Below are 21,910 nucleotides of genomic sequence, written 5' to 3'. Positions count from 1 at the left end.
GCCTGGGCATCTCAGATTCTAAAACAGGTTAAATAATAAAGTGTATCCTTTGAAAGGTTTGATTGAACAATTTCTGGAACCTCTCTGACACCCCTTAGCAAACAATGGTCTCTGTGAGATCATTGGAGTAAGATACTGAAGGGAAAAAAAAAAAAGAAACCCAACACTATTCTGGTTGACAGATCCCAGTTGTTATTGCAGGGGGAGAAGATAGGATGATGTGTACCGTGCTTAGTTAAGTAAGATTCCCCCAAAGCAGGGGCGCCTGGGTGGCTCAGTCGGTTAAGTGTCTGCCTTGGGTCATGATCCCAGGGTTCTGGAATCAAGTCCTACATTGGGCTCCCTGCTCAGTGGGGAGTCTGCCTCTTTCTGCACCCCCTCCTTTGCTCCTACCCTCCTCACGTAGCCCTTCTCCTCGCTCATGCTCTCTCTCCCTCAAATACATCAATAAAATTCTTAAAAAAATAAAATTCCTCTAGACTTCCCATAGATTAAGCCTTTATTCTAAATTGCAAAATCTTTCCTAGAACCTTCCAGTATTAGCTTTGTCCCCATCACGAAAACAGCCCACCCGTCCTGAAATTCAGTGGGGACTGTTTGGACGGTGGGCTTTGGTCTTTGTCCTCAGAGGTCTCAGCCAGTGTGCAGGTATGCAATGTGACCCTAGGTACTCCTCCTAAACCAGCCTGACGTTTTAAGCCAGGCTCCACCCGTCTTGGGGTTCTGCAGAGCAGGAGATGACGCAAGAGACGATGATGTAGGTCTGCATTTAGAGTCTTGCCAGAACTGCAGAGAGAGCAAGGACGACCCTGGGTCCAGGAAACCTGCTCTTTCAGACTTTGAAGTCGGATCTCTCCTTCCCTTCCCCTGCCTCGTGCTGCCCTTCCGGGTTCAGTGCACCTGTCCGTTGATAATTTTGCTTCCCCTCCTGTCCACTGAGAATTCAAACTCCACAAGGGCTGCTGATTTGAAAAAAAATAATCAGCATATTTACTGAAGAAAGAGGGTGTCCCAGGCACTACTGTAGAGCCATCACAGGGCTGCTCCAAGGGTCGGTGGGATGATTTGCTGACCCAGTCAAGGCAGAGATACATTTGCATGTTTGGTGGAGTGTATTGGTGCATTGGTGAGGATGGGGGTAGGGGGCTATGCAGGATGGTGTGGTCATCACACCTCCACACCCCCTCCCATTTGCCAGATCACACCTAGAAGCAAATATTGAGAACCCGGCAGTTTCTACCTGTTTCTGACCATCTGCAAGAGTCCCTGCTCCCCAGGGGTTCCAGGTCACCGAGTGTCACGGCTTGGGAGGCCGTGGCTGGACAAAGCATGTATTGATTCAGTGGCGCAGACCAGGTGAATCATGACTGGGAAGGCTCCTTGTACATGCACGTCTTGGGGAGACTTACTGCTCAAACATTAGCAGACTGATTGGAAGATCTCGTTTTTCTAGGAGCTTCTGTTTGCAAATCTCTAGTGCTCATGTTTGTACTCCGGAGGATGGTTTTGTGTGTGTGTGTGTGTGTGTGTGTGTGTGTGTGTGTGGATGTTGACTGTGCGTATGTGTGTACATGTTTATTGAATGTGTGTGTTGCATGATTGTGTCCATTTGTGTGTGTGTGTGTGTGTGTGTGTGTGTTTAATCTCGATCCCAACAACCATCAGGAATTTTTTTCCTCCACTTGGTTCTAGAATATCATGGGTCGAGCAGCTACTAGAAAGCCTTACAACTGAAATGTAGTAGCTGCATTTGTTTCCAATTTTAGCTTCCAGATCTGAAAGGTGGGCTGAGTTCAGCCAGATGCTAGATTTGTGGATTTCTGGCGCAGATTTTTTTTTATTTTCTAAAGCTTTTGCTCCCTCTAGGGTTTCTGCCCCTTGGGCCTGCTGGCAATGCTCTGCACTCTCTGCTTTCACGGTTCAGACATTTTTATAACTATTCTCACAGGTTGAAAATATGTGTAATTATATAGACTCCTTTTTTTCCTGTCATCCTCTCCACTCTTTTGTAGTGTTTGCTTAGTTGATTATTTTCCCCTCAAGTCCGCTCACATTATGCATATGCCACTATCGAGCAAATCTCCCGCACACTGTTCCTCTCCTTAACAAACTGTGACACAGCGGAGGGACTGAGAAGGATAGTTTTTCATGAATAAATAATGATTGCTTGTAATTAACGTATCAATTGTATGTATGGAAATGATGCTTCTAAATTACTTGACAGTGATTAGAAGCAGTTGACTTACCTAAGTAGTTTGAAACATTCTTCCAACAAACTCCATACATTGTTAATTTATTTAGTAAACTTTGCCCCTAGATGGTATAAAGGAAACTTCTACGTACTCCAAAATTAGATTTTTTTAAAGATTTATTTATTCATGAGACACACAGAGAGGTAGAGACACAGCAAGAGGGAGAAGCAAGGCTCCCTGTGGGGAGCCCGATGTGGGAATCCATCCCAGGACCCTGGGGGTCACGCCCTGAGCCAAAGGCAGACGCTCAACCACCGGCCCACCCAGGGGTCCCCCCAAATTAGATCTTATTCTTCTTTTGTCCTTAAGCACCTGAAGCCCTACAGTAAGATTATCACAAAGAGCTAGCTAACATTTTCTTGGACCTTCTTTAAATGTCTCACACTTTTCCAGGTGCTTTGTGTTCCAGTTTCGTGCCCATAATGATCCTTAGAAGGAGATACTCTGTGATACCAATTTTACAGGTGAAAAAATTGAAGATCCTAAGCAACTTGTTTGAGCTCATAAAGCTGATAAGTGAAGAAGCTCAAATTCAAACCAAAGCAGTACTGGCTTCTTAGCCTAAGAGAGAAAAAAAAATGTTTTATATAAATATGACTCATATATACTCTTATATATATATGAGGGAGAAGGGTCGGGAAGGAAAGAGGGAGGCGGGAGGGAGAAAGATGGTCTATTCATTGACTATTAATTGAGCACACAATAGACGCTGGGCCCAGAGATAAATAAGACTCATCTTGCCCTTGGACAGCCTAGTGACAGCAGAATGATTGTAAACTGATAAATTACAGTGCACTGAAATAGATATTAGCATTCAGGCAGGAACAGAGTACTATGGGAGAATATTAGCATATTTTTTTCCAAGGGATAAATGTGATACTTTTTATACACTTGCCACTTTTCTTCAGCAAAAGAGAATACATTTAGAACAGGAAATTAACATATTTGAGGGAAGGAATGGATCAAAAAGTCATAAAAGTTTTTTTCTGAATATGTCCTATAAGCTTGTGCAGAGATATTCCATTCTTAATTAAACACCCAATCAGTATGTATAGGGTTTTCTCAGTGACCAGAAATGATGATTCTAGAGCTACACCAAAGCAAAATTATAAGATTTTCTAGGCTACCCAGCTGTCTTTCCTAGAATAACATAGTAGAGGAATTTTGACCATTTACTAGTTGAGTTTATTATAGTCTAGAGTACTGTGTCCAGACACTAATGTACATGCCAGTGCCTGGTTGGCTGGCTGTGTCAGAGCTTTCTAAAGTCACACATTCCTAGGTCATATCGCAGAGGATGTGGCAAGTTTGAGATCTAGCCTAGGCCCCTAATATTTTAAAAATGCCTCAGTTGATTCCAGTATACACCCAGGCTTAAAAACTACTGGTCTGAAAAGCACAAGCAGGGAATAGCCACCCATAGGATATTTACTTTCTCTTTATTGCCTTGGTTAGGGCTATGGATTTGGTAAGTAAGAGCCTAATCTGGAAACTGGTACATCTCAGTTCGTTCTAATCTGTTCCACGTACTACTTGGGGACCTAGGATAAATTTCTTAAACTCTCCATTCACATTTTTACAGTTCTGAGGATTAGATGTAGTGCAGAGAAAGTAGCTTGCAGTGCTTTGCACCTAGTAAATGCTCAACAAATGTTAGAGTATATACACACGCAGACACAGGTTTTTATACACAGACATGTGCACTCTTAAAATAATAAAACACCTTGATGGACTGAAAGAAAAACTGTCATAAGAACAAAATCATCAATCACTGTGACCTTTGTGGAAAAGGAATAGTTTGTCTTTGGCTATTTTGGACCACTTCAGGGACGCCTGGTGGCTCAGTGCTTGAGCATCTGCCTTGGGCTCAGGATGTGATCCCGGCGTCCTGAGATCGAGTCCCGCATTGGGCTTCCCACAGGGAGCCTGCTTCTCCCTCTGCCTATGTCTCTGCTTCTCTCTCTCTCTCTCTCTCTCTCTCTCTCTCTGTGTCTCTCATGAATAAATAAATAAAATCTTAAAAAAAATATTTTGGACCATTTCAAGCTTGAGAATCATAACCCACTAATAGTGAGCCCTTCATGGAGCCCCACATTGCTCCTTTACCAGCCAACTCCTGACACTTTAGACCCATGAGATGGCAGATCTTAGTCTTCTCATTAGTTCCTCTCCTTTCACATCACCCAAAAAACCAGTCTCTTTTAAAAAGGTATGGCTCTCCAGCTATAACATAAATAAGTCACGGAGGTGTGATATACAGCATGCAGACCGTAGTTGTTAATTCTGTATTGTATATTTGAAAGTCGCGAACAAAGTAGATCTTAAAAGATCTCATCTCAAGAAAGACATTTTTGTGACTATGAATGGTGATGGATGTTACCTACCTAGACAAGAAATAAAGTACAAGGAGATAACTAAGATTATTTCTAAGGGTCTCTACGGCTATAACACTCCGAGTTTCTGATCTACCTAGATATTATAACCCCTGGTAGCATGATTTGGCCCTGCATCTGAAGGAATGACTGATGTCATTTTAGGAGCCCATGCATAAGCTGGGCTCTAGATATGCTCAGAATATCTGCGAGATATAGCCAATTCTTGGTTATCTGAAAAAGTGTTCAACTTATCAGCAAACTCTGTCAGGATTATGTTCATGTGATCCCCACAGAGTAAGACCTGCATAAAGACCTGGGCATGGACCATTTGACAGCTAATTATGCACAGATAACAAGCTCCCTTCCTAGGACAAGCATCTCTTCTATCCCAGGGCTAGCCAGGGTCAAAACTTAACAACTAGTTTCTCTATTGCAGTGGGGAAAAAAACACAAGTCATGAGCAAATTAGTGTCTGCAGTGTGATCCAAAGTTCCCTTATATTAGAAAGAATTCTTAATCAGCTAGGAAATTGAGCATACCATGAAATAGCAACCATTTTGCTACCTCACAACCTGTGGAAATGGAAAAGCTCTTGGAAGATCAGAATGCAGCCATGTTGTGAAGTTGGTTCATTTACCAGCCACTGATTTATTAAACTTTCATCACGTTAACTAACTTGAAAGCTTCCTAGAACTTAACTACTGCATGAGATTGCTGATGAAGCAAGTACACATCTGGTTTTTCCTGAGCGGTTTTTCCCCCGGTTTCCTGAATGAAAACATCTTCTCTTATGTATTAACGTTACAGGCAATGCAATTCTTACGGTTTTATGTCAATTTAGTATCTTACTAGCTTGTATTTATGCATTTGGAAATGGCAAAAAATGATTTGAATTCTCCCCATATTGATTTCTATGTGTATTTTTAAGAGATTTAGCAGGAGAAATAAATATTTTCAGGATGGAGGTGTCCATTCTCCTTAGTACATTTTAATTCAATTCAGTGGATGATCATGGCCAAAGTAGGCATACCTGTAGGGTACATAATATTTCTCTTAGGGCCTTTTCTCTTTCAGGACCATACTTCTCTTTGGTCTACATGTTTCCTAGGTGTGCCTACTATACTCCCATGCCTTCTTTACCACCCCTTGCCTTCTTAATAAAAATCTACCTTTTACCAGATGTCTTTATTAAATGGAGCCTTGCGTATGAGGTCCTAAAATTGCAATACGTACACATACTCTTAAAGCAAGAGAATGAAATCTAACCATAAAAATTTCCAACTTTAAATGCAAAAGGGGATGTTGCTTTAAAATTGGGAGCCTTGCCGGGTTTCTTCAAATTACAGAAGGACCGCATTCTCCTGCTACGTGAAAAGCTGATGCTACAGGTTTTTAGTGACGGCTCAGGCTGGGCTGGCTGTGACTGAGGACCATTTCTGAATCAGGGCAGCTTTTATATACACAGCTTTCATAGCAAGAGTTTAATTGTTAAAAAAAAAGTTTAATTGTTGACAAATACACTATTACATTTCTAAAACATGTTTTACGTAGTTAGTGTGAAATAAGGCATACTTTCATTAAGAGCGAGAAATAGGATAAGCCACAATTAGGGGTAGGTGATAAAACTTTTGGGCTCAAGGAATACCTATTAACAAGTGTTTGCACATCAACACGTGTGCCCTAACTGAGCAGATAGCTTGGCTTCTTTTTATGTGTAGAATAAAACCTGTATGGGAAGGTAAGCTGCTTTTTCGTTCGTATCTTTAAAAAAAATCAGAAAACAGCCTTATTCTTTCAAAAAGTTGTGCTGAGGAACTAAAAGCACTCAGAAAATAAATTGTAGGTTACCGAGGCAAGCATACACACTCAAAAGTATTCATAAGGTAGGCACAGCCAGTGGAAGAAGCCATCCAGATCAGTCACTGAGACATTTTTCTGAAAACAATTAAAAAATAGAGTTTTTGAAATACTACATTCTACAAACATATTTCTTCAACTCTTTTTGAGTTACCTCTTAATTTCTGTTGTACCGTTCAGTCCTATAATTTGTATTATTTTAACAAAGCAGTTTTGGAAGCAGAAGTGTGGCACTCTGCCCAGATCCCATCAGAAGCTTCTGTGCCCTCGTGCAAACAGCAAAGCGAAAGGTAGAGTCAACCAGGAGACCTGTTAACTCTGATGAGCCTGCAGGAGCCTAAGCAAAAATCCTAGATTCAAAGACCATGGGGCCTGCCTTTTAATAAATTGCTAACTATATGGGGGAGAACAGAGCTCGGTGTGGGAGAGGGTGACTTTGATGGCTCAGTGGGGCTGGGTATGGCTCACCAGTCATATTTCTCTCAGCTGTTTGTCCCTCTGGTGAGAGTTTGATGGCCTCACAAATTAGTACCACAACTCTCTTGTGGCAACTCTGGATTGCAGGCGCAGTGCCTACGCTGGGATAATGGGCCTCTAAAGGTCTGGCCTAGAATCTCCAACCCTATTAAATGAAAGCAGATAGAACAAAAGCCAAAAAGGAATTTAGGAGCCTAGGAAACAGACAAACCAGTGTTACTGAAACCTATAAACGCATACATTTTAATATCAAAAAGGACGTTAGAGAAGGACATGAACAACCAGATCGCCCAGATTTCCTCTTGGAAGCAGAGTTTCCCACATTAACAATTCATCTCCGGGCAAATTGGAAAGAAATTTTGAGCACACTGAAAACAGGGATGATATTGTACCAAGTTGCCAAAGCTTCCCCCTATCCTTTATGCTCTTCCAAAGAACTTAGTAGAATATAATTCATAGGATAAAGGCTAAATAAGCATTTGTTGAGTGTCCAGGTCAATGACTGAATGAATGATGATGAAAAGAATGAGTTGATCAATAAAGGAGCCAGTTTTCCCAGGCTTTAGCCACAGGCAAAAATTCACTGTGCTCAGCTGCTCTGTATATAACCCCTTGCTCTCCATGTGCCCCAGACTTGGTGAGGGAGTGAGTGCTTCTGAAAGTTGCCTCTGGGTCTCACCATGGTCGTTTCTTAAACCCTTGGTATCTGTTTGGTACCCCAACACGTGACGCAGCATTCTTACACACCACGGTGACTGCTTCGTTGCTAAATTCAAAGCATTTTCTTTTTCTTGGTCCACATCCACCTTGCTGAAGCAAGTGCTAAAATTCTCTTGTCTCCAAATCCGTATGATGGAGCAATTACGAATCTCTAGCTATAATGGAATTGCACTCAAAATGCAACTTACTTTGTTTTTTTGGAACTCGGTGTAATACCCATTTTGAGACCCCTTTCTGCTAGGGTTGTAAAATGTGATCTCAGCCAACTTGGGGTGGCCCTCCCCGCCACTCCAATCCACTCTTAGGTGTCTTGGCAGTCTCTCAGCCTGTGTCCTCACGCAGATGTTTTCTTCTGGGAGCTTTATCCAGGAAGCAGGTCAAAAAGGCCTTTGCACTTTGATCCTAAAAAATAGGAGTTAGGTCATCTGCCCTGAGGGGCAGCTGCAAGGAAAATCATCTCCTTTTTTTTTTTTTTTTTTTAAGGGCCCTGTGATGTCTGATTACAGATTGCTTCTGTTTTGCTCCTCCCTAATCCCAACCTGGAGAATCTTTAGAAGGTTTGGGGAAAGAAACCTCTTTGTATTTACTTGTAGTAAAAACATAGTTTCCCAACTCTTATCTATATCATGATGTTTAAAAGATTTGGTACTTAAAAGCCAGGAAGTGATTTATTTTTTGCTTTCTGCTTTATCATTCCTACTTTCTAGGTATGTGTGCACATCTGATGATATCCTTAGTAAATTTCTCTGAAAATAAACTATTCTTTGTAAAGGGTTTATCCAATGCATAACAATAATGCCCTCTGGAAAAACTGTGTCAGTTTGTGTTAAGTTACTAGCAGTGTATGAGAGTCCCCATTTCCCTACATCCTTGAAAATACATCATATTTTTAAAAACACATATTTACCATTTTTGAATTATAAATGAAATATTTTGTGTTCATCTGTACTTCTTTCATTGCAAGGGAGCTTAGCTGTCCATTCATAGGGTTTTTTAAATTACTTTTTGTTCCTGAGTTCATGTGACCATTTTGCTTAGGACTTTATAGACTCTTAAATGTTCTTCATGGTAAGAGTATGAACAAATATTGAGATGTCTCAATATGTCATATATCAAGAATATTTTTTCCCATTTGTTATTTGGCCTTTCTATGGCATATGAGATATAGAAACTTACAATTTATGAATCTGATTTTGTAATTTTTTCCCTTGGCATGTTTACTTAAGAATTCTTTCTCCATTGCAAGATGAAGAAGCCCTGCTTCATTTTAGTTGTTTAATGGTTTTATTTTTACATTTAAATTTTTAATCAGTTATATTTAGCACAGACTAGGAGATTGGGCTCTACATTATCTTCTCTTATTTAATTATTATTTGTTTCAGCATCATTTAACAGTTCTTTCCCCCTTTGGTCTAAAACCCACATTTATCATATAACAAAGCTTTATACATGATGGATCCGCTTCTGGACTCTGTGTTCTATCTCTTGCTACGATGAGACACTGTTGTAATCATGGTAGATATTTAATGACATTAATATCTGATAGGAAAAGTCCCCGTATATTACCATTTTTTCAGAATTTTCTTGGCCAGTGCATTTAGTCTTCCAGATGAATTTTGGAAATCCCACTCTAAACAGTAACGTTTCAATCTTAGGTCTTGGTTGCTTCTCACCCTCCAAACCTGAACCCCCACTCAATCTATTCTGTACCCTAGTGCATCCTAACCTGCCGCTACTTCACCAACGAACAATAAGTGATAACGAGGATGGCAGTGCATCCCATCTGCAGTCCCCTTCTTGAAATTTCAAACCCAGATTTTTGTAGGATACTAATCGCAGATGGGTCCCTCAGGGAGAAGAACATGACAGTTCTCCCCTTTAAGAGATGTCCCTATCTTTTCAGAGCGTGGAAGGGGAGCACCATGAGAAAGCTGTGGAACTGCTCAAGGCTGCTAAAGACAGCGTCAAGCTGGTGGTCCGATACACCCCCAAAGTCCTGGAAGAGATGGAGGCTCGCTTTGAAAAGCTCCGGACTGCCCGGCGTCGACAGCAGCAGCAGTTGTTAATTCAGCAGCAGCAACAGCAGCAGCAGCAACAAACACAGCAGAACCACATGTCATAGGTGAGGAGCGCCTTCTTCTGCACAAAGGAAGTCCCTGACACAGACAAGTTTGTTTCGGTTTTTAATAGGGTTTCTTAGACAGCTGGAATATCATCATTAGATTTAACAACCCCACCTCCCCAGAAATCAAGCAAGCAAAAAAAAAAAAACAAAAAAAAAAAAAAACAAAAAACAAACTCAGAAAATATAAACAAGACAAGACCATTGCTTACTTTATATGCCATTCAGCTGTATTTCCTGCAAATGTAAGATATTTTGGAAAATAATATCTTTGAGAGGGCCAGGTACAGACTATAGGATGCCTTTATATAAATTAGGAAAATGCAGCCTCTGTGCGACGCAGATTCCCCGGGCACAGAACTAGATAACAAGCCCTCATTCACCCTCTTGGCCAGTTGCCTTTGCACTGTGTACAAACTAAACAACCATATAATGCTGATCCTGGGAGGATCCCTCTAGAATACCAATACAAATTATTGGAAAATCACTCCACTGTGAAGAATGAAGTGGAAACCTGCCAGTGTGCATATTCTGACAGATTCCAGACTCTCTGTGGGTGCTCACTTAAAAAGTGACGCTCTTGCCTTTTTCTAAGTTCCATTTTGTGACAAAAATGCTAAGTCAGGTCTTACTATATGTTTTTAAGAAAATCCAAGAAAAAAATGTGAAGAGTGAGAATCACCATCTTTGAAGTGCCCTCCTATGTGCTGGGCTCTTTTCCCATCTTAGTCCTTATCCTCAGAAAAACCCTTCAAGTAAGTATCACTGAACCTCCGTTTCTTAGATGAATGATACGAAGTTGCAGTGGCTTCGTGGAGCCCTCACAAGCACACCTTCAAGGAGCATAGAATTATCGTCCTTTTTGCTCTCACGGGCATTTCACCTGCCAACATCAGATATTCTGGAGCTCTATAAATTGTCCTTGCTCCCCTTTGGGAGAGACAGTTAATAGCATTACACACCTCTACGCGATGATGTCCTCAAATGTGATTTTGAAGTGAAGTTCGAATGTTCTTGGAAAGGTGACAATGGGTAATAGTGGTTTTAAGTCATTCAACATCAGATTACTGTTTGCACAACCTGAAAGAAACACTGGATATGACATGAGACTTTCGATGGTTTGTGACACTCAGAAAAAAGGAGAAGCTACTTGGGGAAGTATAAGGACTCCAGGGTTTGTCTTGTGCTGAGAATTCAACAGTCTTATCTTTTATAGCTTGTAAGTTATACCGTATATACCATAGCTTGGTGATTTCATCCAAAATCACCTTCCATTCATTCTAAAAACTACCTTTATTCAACAATGAGTATCTATTTGGTACTGCCGTGGGCTGTAGAAACAGCTTGAACAAAGCAAAGTCTTTGCCCTCATGGTGCTTACATTCTGGTTGGAGGAGAGAGCTACTATATAGGTAAATAAAATTAGCTTATTGGGATCCATACTTCGCAGAGTTAAAATGGAGTGCTTTGATAGACCATGGCTAGGTGACAGCCTTCGATTAGATGATCAAGGGAGACGTCTCAAAGGAGATGACATGTAAGCTGAGGTTGAATGCCTAGGAGAAGCCAGAGATGAGCATAAGCAGAAGGGGAGCTAGCCGGTGCAGAGCTCCAAGAGCTATTTGATGTTCGTGGAATAGAAGGAAAGCTGGGGGCGGGGGGTAGTTAGTTAGGAAATAATGAGTAAGGACAGAGAGGTAGATGGGGGGGCCAGGTCACAGAAAGCTTTTTAAATCACTGAGGGACGTTAGATTTTATTGCAGTGGAAGCCACTAAGGGTTTTAAGCAAGGGGATAACATGGTCTGATTTATGTATTAACAAAGATCGCTCTGGCTGTTCTGGGGAAAATAGATTACTGCAAGGTAAGAGTGAGAACAGAGACTAATTAAAAGGCTGTTGTATAGTAGTCTAGGCAAGAGACGCTGACTCAACTGGGATGACAGGGTTGAGATGTAGTGATGGGGTCGCATCACCGGACAAGTCATTTTGCCCACATCCTTCTCTCTAATCTATTCCAAATATAAAGGTGCTTTACCTCAGTACTGTCAGAGTGCTTTCCTAGGTCGTTTTTCTAACACCAAGCCACAATCCTTTCATCAGACGTGGACGCTCTTTCCACTAACTCATTTGTTTCTTCCATCCTCAAGAATGACGACTTGTACCATTTTCCTGATTGATTTGCCACACTGGCCCAGAGTAAAATTATTCTGAAGTGTTTTGAAAGAAATATGTTGCCATTCAGACTTCTGAGGTCTCACTAAAAGCTTCCACTGTTATATCCATTCAGTCATCTTTGGAAGTGTACAACTTGGCCTGAGTTTTTGCTGGGCTGCGCACTCCATGTCACTGGTCTGCTCCAGCAGCCTTTGTTAAACCTCTTCAGAATTTCCTATTGTCTCATGACCAAAGGCTGACTTTTATTTTTTTTTTAAGATTTTATTTATTTATTCATGAGAGACAGAGAGAGAGAGAGAGGCAGAGACACAGGCAGAGGCAGAAGCAGCTCCATGCAGGGATCCGGACGTGGGACTCGATCCTGGGACTCCAGGATCACAACCTAAGCAGAAGGCAGACCCTCAACCACTGAGCCACAAAGGCGTCCCAAAGGCTGACATTTTTAATAAAAGACCTTTACGAACTGAATTTTCTTGTAGTGGATACAGTAACGTTCTATTTAAGTGAACATGAAATTTATGTTTCTGCCTGCCAAGACAGCACTTGCTCCACACATGATCGTGGCCCCTTGAGATGAAACTCCAGTGGCCATTTCAAGTACAAGTGAAGTACAACCAAGTCCTGTCATCCGTGGATTTTATGGTGAATTCAGTCAAAGAGACCTACATTAGCTCTTGTTCGACTGTTAATTAATTAAATTTTTAAGGATTAACTGGGATTTGTTACACTTCCTAACTCATACTATGGTTGCTTTTGGTTAGAAATTTGAAGCTCATTTGACCAATTTACTTTGAAATGATCTCAGATTTTTTTTTTTTTTTTTTTTTTTTGGAGTTTGACAAGTCATGCCAAGACCAGGTAAAGCAACGTACTTGTCAGATACTGTCTTACTGTTTATCACGTGAAACACAATCTCCATTCTCAAAATCAGGAATATATATTTTTTTTTATCTAAAATGGTGTATGTTATTAAGTAACTACTAATGGCTACTGATGTTTACAAATGGAAAATAGGTTGAATGTAAGTGATGTGTGGAGAGTATCTCTCAGGCCTACTTTTAATTTTAAACATGCCTGAAATAAAACTCAATTGTATTTTTCCCTAACTTCCAAGTTTGATAATCAGGAATAGATTACATTTTCTAGAAGGTAAGAGAGAGGATTACTATGCAATGGAATTATAGAAAACTAAGCCAAGAATAGGAATCTAGATATTTTTATGCTATCCTCACTTTCTTGACAGAGAGCATTACGTTTATTCAGCTTTAAGCACCTCATTTTTTAAAGCATGATTTTACATACATCCACATTTTGCCCAGATTCTCAAAGAATAAAAGGAGAAAGGAAAAGAAATCCTCCTTGAGTTGTCAACATTCTGAGCAAGTCAAGACTAAAGATTGTCAGATTTCTCTGAACTCCTGTTGCTGGATTGACGGTGGAGAGAGAAGTCCTTGCATTTGAAACCAGGCTGGATCTTAACAGATGTCCAGGGTCGCTGGAGTTTCCCAGGGACCTCACCAATCATCAAGCCCCCGTTTCCCTTCCTTTGTCCACTGTGGACTGCCCTAACTTCCCACTGCCACTGCCACAGCCGCTGTCCTGATGATCCGATCCAGGGAGCCACTACAGAGCTGAGAAAACCAGCCTCAAAGAACAACCCTGATAAAAAAGAATCCAAGGAACAGAGTCACCAGGGCAGAAAACCGGCGTTAATAGAAATAATCATCATAAAGCTGGATAACATTTATTAAGCTGTGAGGGTGTGCCAAGAACTCTTCCGAGTGCTTCATACGTGTTCAGGTAGTTAGTCTTCATGACAGTCCTAGGGGTATAGTAGGTACTATTTATAATCTCATTGTAAAGGAAGAAACTGAGGCATGTAGGATTTTTTAAAAAAAAAAAACCTGTACCTGGGCAGCCCTGGGGGCCCAGCATTTTAGTGCTACCTTCAACCCGAAGTTGTGATTCTGGAGGCCCGGGATCGAGTCCCACGTTGGGTTCCCTGCATGGAGCCTGCTTCTCCCTCTGCCTGTGTCTCTGCCTCTCTCTCTCTCTCTCTGTGTGTGTGTGTGTGTGTGTGTGTGTGTGTCTGTCATGAATAAATAAATAAAATCTTTACAAAATAAAAAAATAAAAAATAAAACCTGTACCAGGGGATTGGAGGTGACTGGGTGATGGGCACTGAGGGGGGCACTTGATGGGATGAGCACTGAGTGTTATGCTATATGTTGACAAATTGAACTCCAATTAAAAAAATATGTAAAAAAAAAATAAAAAATAAATAAAAAAATAAAACCATGTGTACCATGGTTCACAGCTCGTAAGTGATAAGGCCATGACTCAAAGCCAGAAACATGGGCTTCAAAGCCTCTTTGTCTCCACCACTGTGCCAGTCTACTACTTTCTTCGATGGCACCTGCCCTTACATCCCCTGTCCTTCCTCACAGACATGCTCACCTGAGCTTCCTAGGGATTCATTGTCATGCTACTTGGAGTTGGAGGTATCCAACTTACCCTTACCATTGACCCCCTACCTCTAAGTCCTCCATCACTTCAGCTGTAGTCATTTCCTACTGCTGCCTTTAAAAAGTCACCATGAATTTGGTGGCTTAAAAAAATGTAAATTTCTTATCTTGTAGTTCTGTCGGACTGAAGTCTGGCACAGTCTTTCTGGGCTTTAGGAGGCCCCGAGGAGAAAGTTCATTTCCTTGCCTTTCCTGGCTTCTAGAGGCTCTCCACATTGCCTCGTGGTTCGTTCTCCATCTTCCAAACTGGCAAGGGCGCTCACGTCCTGACCTCTGCTTCCTCCTCATCACATCCCCTTCCCTGGCTCCTCCCCTCTCCATCTCCCACTTCTAACCACATTCATTGTATATCCCACCTGGACAATCCAGGATCAGCTGCCTATTTTAACAGTCAGCCCTTTAGCGACCTTAAATCCATCTATGGCTTTAATCCCCCTTTAACATGAAATCTAACATATCCACAGATTCTGGGGACTAGGATATGGAGAGATTTAGGGTCCCTTATTCTGCCTCCCACAGTGGCTCATTTAAAAGTCAGCAAAGCAACCTGAGTGATAAAATTTACACTAATATGGAAAGAAGTCTTTATTTAAACAAGTGAAAAAAAAATCACTGATTTGTTGAATTACAAACCAAGAGGATGAGAGAAACAATGAGAACGTTGGATGCAGATGGTTCTTCCCAAGGGGGTGCTTCAGTGACCCATATTTTGGACACCCAGGGATCTCTCAGCTGCTGGCATATCCCTCAGGCCTCCTCCCTCCCCAGCCTCTGAGTAGGTGAAAAGATCCAAGACTGTTACTAAAATTCACCTGTTCTGAGTCCCAGTCCCTTAGGCCATGGACTATACAATACATCAATTCGTTAAAAACTCAGTCTCTAGCTGTCGCTTGCTAAACTCCGGCACCTGTAGGAAGTTAGTTATTCAGTAGGACACTCGGTAAAATGGTCTGTTATGGGGATTAAGAAAAAAAGATGTAAAACTTTTAACAAAGCATGTGGCAGTTAGTGAGCACTCAGCAGCAGTCGCGTACCTACCAGGATTGTAGTGGTGCAAGTGTCAGCACCAGGTCAGGCCTGTTAGGTGAGTCCTGGAGCAGCACAGTGGCCTGGCGCTTGGCTTTCCAGCCACTCCGTGGGCCCCGGGGGCCTTTAGGCACATCTGCAGAAGGCATGCCAGCTGGAGGGTGTTGATGCAAAGTAGGCAGATTGCAAGGCCTGCCACAATTTCTAAAAATCTGTTTTGTATATGATGCTTCGCACTCATTGGCATAAAAATATCCGCAGCTTTTAAAACAAAGATTGGAAACCACTGTTCTCTCTGAGAGCCACGATTCCAGAATCGGGGGGGGGGGGGGAAGAGTGACGGGTCTTGGGAGGGTGTTCGGGGAGGTTGCTGTCCCCGAATCTGACCATATGGGCAGCTGCCCACCCTGGTCTGCTTGGTGTCAGGCTGACCTTGCGGGAGAAGAAGGGGGTCTGAGGATGTGCTTCAGAGAAGGGATGTTGGGGCTCCCCACACCCCCAGCAGGGAGAGGCCCCGCTGGCTGTACCGCAGCAGAAGCAGTACCCAGCGCCCCGAGAATCCCACTGGAGAGGTTAGCCATCCTTTGCCTTCACGAAGAAAAACAGAGTCGTCTGGAACTGGGAAGAAGGAAGGTTTTACATTTGAAATGTTTCCAAACTGGTGCTCTGTATTTCATTTTAGGGAATAACTGTGTCTTTTCCATCCTCATTTGATAATTACTTCCTTTGCAAACATCAAACAATTTTTGTTCATATGTGGAAGATGGTGCCTGAGTGATAGGGCCTAAAATAATCCTCGCTGTTCTCACATAGCACATGCTCTTTCGATATTTTTAGCATCTTGCAGTTGACAAAAGGAATACTAATCACTGGTTTCCCCTTCACTCTTTCCCCCTCTTGCAGGTCCTTAAAGAGAAGATAGTCACAAATCTGAAACCGTGCTTCAGAATCCCAGCACATAGTAAACGGAAGAGACGACATTGATAATTATACCTGTCAAGAAGCTGTGAACACGTGGTGTGTAAATTCTTTACCAAGGCGACTCGACACCTTCTTTCTCTTGGGGCTGAACCCCCGCTGCTCGCGTGCTCCTTACACACACAGACCTTCCATTCACTGCAGTGGGAATTCTCGGTGTGTGAAGGGAGAGCTTTTCCAGTCTGCAGACTGAAATAGGACCAGAAGGATCAAGTCCATGACTCTCAGATAAATCACCAGGCCAAGATGAAGTGAATCTTTGGTCTATAGCTTTTCCAGAGATTAACCAGTCCCTCATTAGGCTAGAGTTCAAACTGCATCAGTTCAAGGTTGCTACCACTTAAAAGAAACCAACCTGTGCATTGCCCCCGCACCCTGACCCCTTCCACACCCATATTGCTGAATCATCTAAATTAGAATTCCAGTTAATTGCAAATGCAACCTTTATCCCCCTCTTGAAAATGGCAAGCTATACCATATTATACTCTGTTCAGGTTCTAGAAGCAATTGGCTTTTTTATCTTCTGTTTCCATGAATTTAATTATGCATTAATGCAGTAGGACAAATTTAGTTCAACTTTTGGTTTGCTAGAGGCAAGGATAGAGAACTCTAGTACTGTTTTTTTTTTTTAATTTAAGCATTGCTTGTATCTATGGTTATTAATTCTAACAGAATAGAACATATTTATTCCACGAATTATATATTATCAGAGTGTATTTGCTACACATTGAGGTCTTTTCTTACCAAAGGTTATGAATCTGGTAAGAGAACACTAGCCAAGGACCCAGCTTCATGAACTGATCCTCCTATGATGTTTATATATAATCCTGCTCTCAATAATTTCTGGTTAAGTTTTATATTTTTCGGTTGATATAAACTCTGGAGAAATCTAAACTCTTTCTACCTACACCGATATGTTGTTACAGGAATTTATTTAATATTTTAAAGCTTAGGGCTTTGCAAAGCTCAATTATGATATGTGCTCATATATATATACACACACACACAAATAATATGTCACACACAAAATCTAGATCAGTTTCCCCAAAGATAAACTGGATATTGTTGGAAATTTAAGATCAAAAATATTTTTCCTTTTAAAATCAGGCAGATATAAACCAGGATATAATATTGTGAATGAAAAGAAGCTATTCCTTCTAAAGGGAAAAGCTGCCTAATTCATTACACATATTCATGTAGGAAAATAGACAAGGAACATACCATCTTTCAGGAAGTATCAGTGGCTGGAAAATGACCTGTTAAGAGCCACCTATACAGATCATCACTTTTGACTCACCGAAAATCTAAGTACCTAAGTCTGATTTTACTCACAGGAATGAATTAGGAAGCAATAATCATTTGGGCACTTACTTACATGGCTTAGGCACAAAAATGTACACAAAAAAAGAATAAATGCCCGGTTGAAACATTCTACATAGATCATTAAAACTGAGGCAAATATTTGAATGTTCCCTTTTCTCAAATGCAGAAATTGATTCCCCAACATAAATAAAGTTTACATGTCAGATAGTCTCCTAAATTAGAAATTGATGAAGCTCGGTTCAAGAGCTATTTCTTGAAAACAAAATAAAACCAGTCAGACCTGCCCAGCACATTTCATTTTGCCCTGTCAAGGGGGTATTATTGTCAATACCAAGTTCCGCGGACTCTTCATAGTACATCACCCAACAGAGAACAGAGAGCGAGGAAACTAGGAGGTATGCCGATTTCGATGACCATCCTGAAAACATATCATTTTTTTATTGGAGAAAACTGAGGGGGGGGAGGGAAAAGGGGGAGGCCAAGGGGGAGGACCCTGAATGTTATGTAAAATAGGTTTACAAAAGAGATAAGCATGACTAAAGGGAGTGAATGGAGACTACGTGAGTATTACTCAGTTTGAAAGAGGTAGTTCTCATTTTTATAAGAAAAATTTAATAAAACATATATTTTAGTTATCATTTAACAAAGAAATATTAAAGCTATTCAGGCGATGCTACAGATTGTCATAAAGGGAAATCATTGCACCCTTGTGATGAGAAAATGCTCATTTCCACACATTTCAATGCCTTGTATAAATTTGGAGCTTAGGGTATGTTTTCATTTAGCCATAAGTGTACAGTTGATATGAAATTATTGATTGTTTTCACAACAATATAAATATTGTCATGGTGTTAACGGAAGCAGCTAGCAAATGAGCAGATACCTTACATTTGTGTTTTCTAGATGTCTTTGTTATGCTTAATTTGCATAATGTTAAATGCTAATAAATGGATGCCAAGCTCTCTGTCAAAGTAAAGGGGCAATCCATCACACCCAAGGCATCTAAAAGACAGATTACATGTTGCACTGGTCCTACATACAAATGACCAAATGGCCAGTTTGGTTTGTTTTTTTGTTTTTTGTTTTTTGTTTTCAGTGAAATCTTGTTATTGAAATATAAGCTTTCCCCTAAAGTTTTAATCAAAGGTTTCTGTCCCTAAGACTTAGAGAGGCCCTTTTGTGTTTCTCTGAGTTTCACCGAAGCCAGAAGGAAAGGGAAAAGAAATCACCACAACTGGTACTAAAGTTCTTTATTATCAATGATCACGGTAGAGCCACTGACTTGTCCAAAATCATATTGAAAACATACCAGGCTGCTCTATGTGAATGTCCATCTTGAATGTCACAAATAAATTAGATACTCAGAGTTAAGGGGAAAATCTGGAATGATGATTCCTCCATGATCCTGGTGAGTGTGAGTTCTTTCCCTTGGTCACTTTGGTGGCCAGATTTTTCTAAACTCTTTCCTGCTGTGATTTTGAAGGCCAGCACGTGGAGCATAGCTTGGTAAAAGAATACCTGAACCTTTCCATTTGGGGCATTTACATTTTGATTCTGTGGCCATTTGAAATAGAACATCCGCAGGGAGATAAGGAGCTTAAATTACAATTGACTTTGGAAAGAATAACAGACTTTTGTGCTTCCTCAATCATGTAATCAATAGGGAATTCTCTCCTTCTGTGAACCACCACTGTCTTTTAAGACAATGCTAAAAATCTAAATGTAAAATCTAGCTTTCAGGGGCTTTTTAAGAATTCAAGGCTGTCTCGGAAGAACTTGACTAGAGATGGATTACACAACTTACAAATGAGGTTCTCAACCGAGACAAATCAAACTGATGTGATCTCAGTTCATTTTACTCAGCTGTGCCTATAGGACTCCAAGACGTTGGGGTGTTTTGTCTACGTTTTCTGAAACATCTATAGATATTTGTGAATGTGTGAATCATGCCTGAATTTCTCACCTTTTGGCTAGTTTGTGCTTATTATACGGACAGCCTGTTACTAAGACCAGCTTTCGATAGCGTTGTGAAGTAGAAATCCATACTCTGAAGATCAAGGGAAGCCAACATTAGGCAATGTCTCCCAAAATGTGGGGCAGTCCTACCCACTGCACCCCTTTCTGGATTTCGAACTCCATGAGAAAAAAGTCCGTGACTGCTTTGTGGACTGCCAGGTCTCCGACATCTGGTATGGTGTTGGCCACACTATAGGCGCTCAGTTGGTATTTGTTGAATGAATGAATGATTGGATAGGTGGATAGACAAATAAATGAATTTTGCCTTCAGATAACCTGAAAAATTTCACCAATTTATGGTAATTGGCACTGTAATTTCTGAATTTCATAGAATCAGAATTGACTCTTTTTTCATAAATAAATTCTCAGGTACATGAATTTGGAATCAATTACTTTAAAGGCTTCAAGGATTTGAGGACATGTAGATAAGGGACAGTGTTTGGAGATTAGGAGTTTTTAACAATGAAGAAAGCTCAGCCTTTCTAGTTCTTTGTCAAAGCTCCCTGAGTTATTTTGCAAGGGCGAATGAAACATACAACTTCATTTATGAGTATTATAAAATATTATGTGTTAATTTTTATAAAAGAAGAAAAGTCATGTCATCAAGCACATTATGAATATCTCCTTCAATATTTACTAGTATCTTCTCTCTGAGGAGTTCACGGTAATTGGGGACACAGCTCTAAATCTTCTGCTTTCGAAAGATCACTTCTTTCCTATTTGATTTCGAGAATGTACCTGAGCTAAAGATTAATCACATAGCCACCGGGCCTTTTCCATGTGTTTATTCATTTAGCAAATATATATTGTGCATCTACTATATGCCAGGTTCTAGAAAGACAGCGGCTAACAAGACAGACATAGTGTCCTCCTGAGGCTTACTGTGAGGAGCTCCTCAACACTCGCTTTGGCAATAGGTAGAGTTTACTGTCCATCGGGTCCCTCTTCACAGCTGACAGAAGAAATGAAATCCCTAACTCCGTGGAAATCATGAAAGACCCCCTGCACCTATTTATATGAGCTTGCTAAATGCACCACTCAAAAATACTGCTCAGTTATCCATACACCATAGTTAGACCCCAGAAAGATAGAGGAGTAATAATTTATTCATAACTAACACTTATTTAGCTCTTACTAGGTTCTACTGTGCTTGGTACTTTCCATAGACTATTCATGAAATCCCTTCAACAACTCTAGTAGGTTTCATTTTATAGACAAGACAACTGAAGCACAGATACGTGACTTGTCTGGGTCACACAGCAGATGACATGGGGATTTGAACCCATGCAGTGTAACACAAGAGTTCATGTGTCTAACCATTATCTGTGGTCTGGGGGACACTATTACATTCAAATGAGTCATTAAAATACATGAGTCACTGTATATAAAAGTCCTTTGTAGTATATGAAAAGCTAGCGGTGAAGTATTAAGGTCAACAGACCACCTCAGTGGCAGAAGCGGACTGAAAACAATTTTATGTCACAGCTTACTCTTGGAAAGAACACTTCAAGCCAGGGACATGGATAAAGTACAGATTCAGAAAATTTTTGACATCTGATAAATATGTCAATGACTTTTCAGAATTATTTGTTAGCCACTGTGTCTATTTGGTGCTACAAGAAACAAACTCCCTTGCTGTAAGGGCTTATAATAAATACACAGTGTGGAGCTGAACCAAGGATACTTCACGTTTCTGGGGAAAGATCAGGCAATAGTACTATTTTCTCACCATTGCATGTGATCGCGTCTTTCCAATTGTTTTCTTTACGTTCCTGAAAGAGCTGCAAAATTGTGCAGTGGTTCAACCTGACCAAAGTGGTATTATGCTGCTGGGAAGTAAAAGTATTAGACACAAGACTGGAAGTATTGTCTTCATTATCAAATGACTCTTAAATTCATTTAAAACATGGATACAGGCGCGCCTGGGTGGCACAGTGGGGTTAGTGTCCGACTCTTGGTTTCTGCTCAGGCCATGATCTCAGGGTCATGAGATCGAGCCTGGCGACCAGTGTGGCATCTGCTTGAGATCCTCTCCCTCTGTCCTTCTGCCCTTCCCCAACCCC

The 21,910-nt window shown here is 40.9% G+C and overlaps 1 protein-coding gene across 5 annotated transcripts in view; it reads left to right on the top strand.

The window, feature by feature from the left end:
• The window catches only part of LIN7A (lin-7 homolog A, crumbs cell polarity complex component), a 129,735-nt gene extending 108,033 nt beyond the window's left edge, over positions 1 to 21,702 (top strand). For all 5 annotated transcript variants that reach the window (XM_072724457.1, XM_072724454.1, XM_072724453.1 and 2 more), the window contains 2 exons: positions 9,585 to 9,803; positions 16,434 to 21,702. In XM_072724457.1, coding sequence (XP_072580558.1) covers positions 9,585 to 9,803 — 219 coding nt within the window. In that variant the 3' untranslated portion in view covers positions 16,434 to 21,702. The remainder of the gene's footprint in view (positions 1 to 9,584; positions 9,804 to 16,433) is intronic.
• The last annotated feature ends 208 nt before the right edge of the window (positions 21,703 to 21,910 follow it).

This window comes from Vulpes vulpes, chromosome 10 (genome assembly GCF_048418805.1).
Source record: "Vulpes vulpes isolate BD-2025 chromosome 10, VulVul3, whole genome shotgun sequence".
NCBI lineage: Eukaryota > Metazoa > Chordata > Mammalia > Carnivora > Canidae > Vulpes > Vulpes vulpes.
This window is presented reverse-complemented; position numbering and strand designations above follow the sequence as displayed.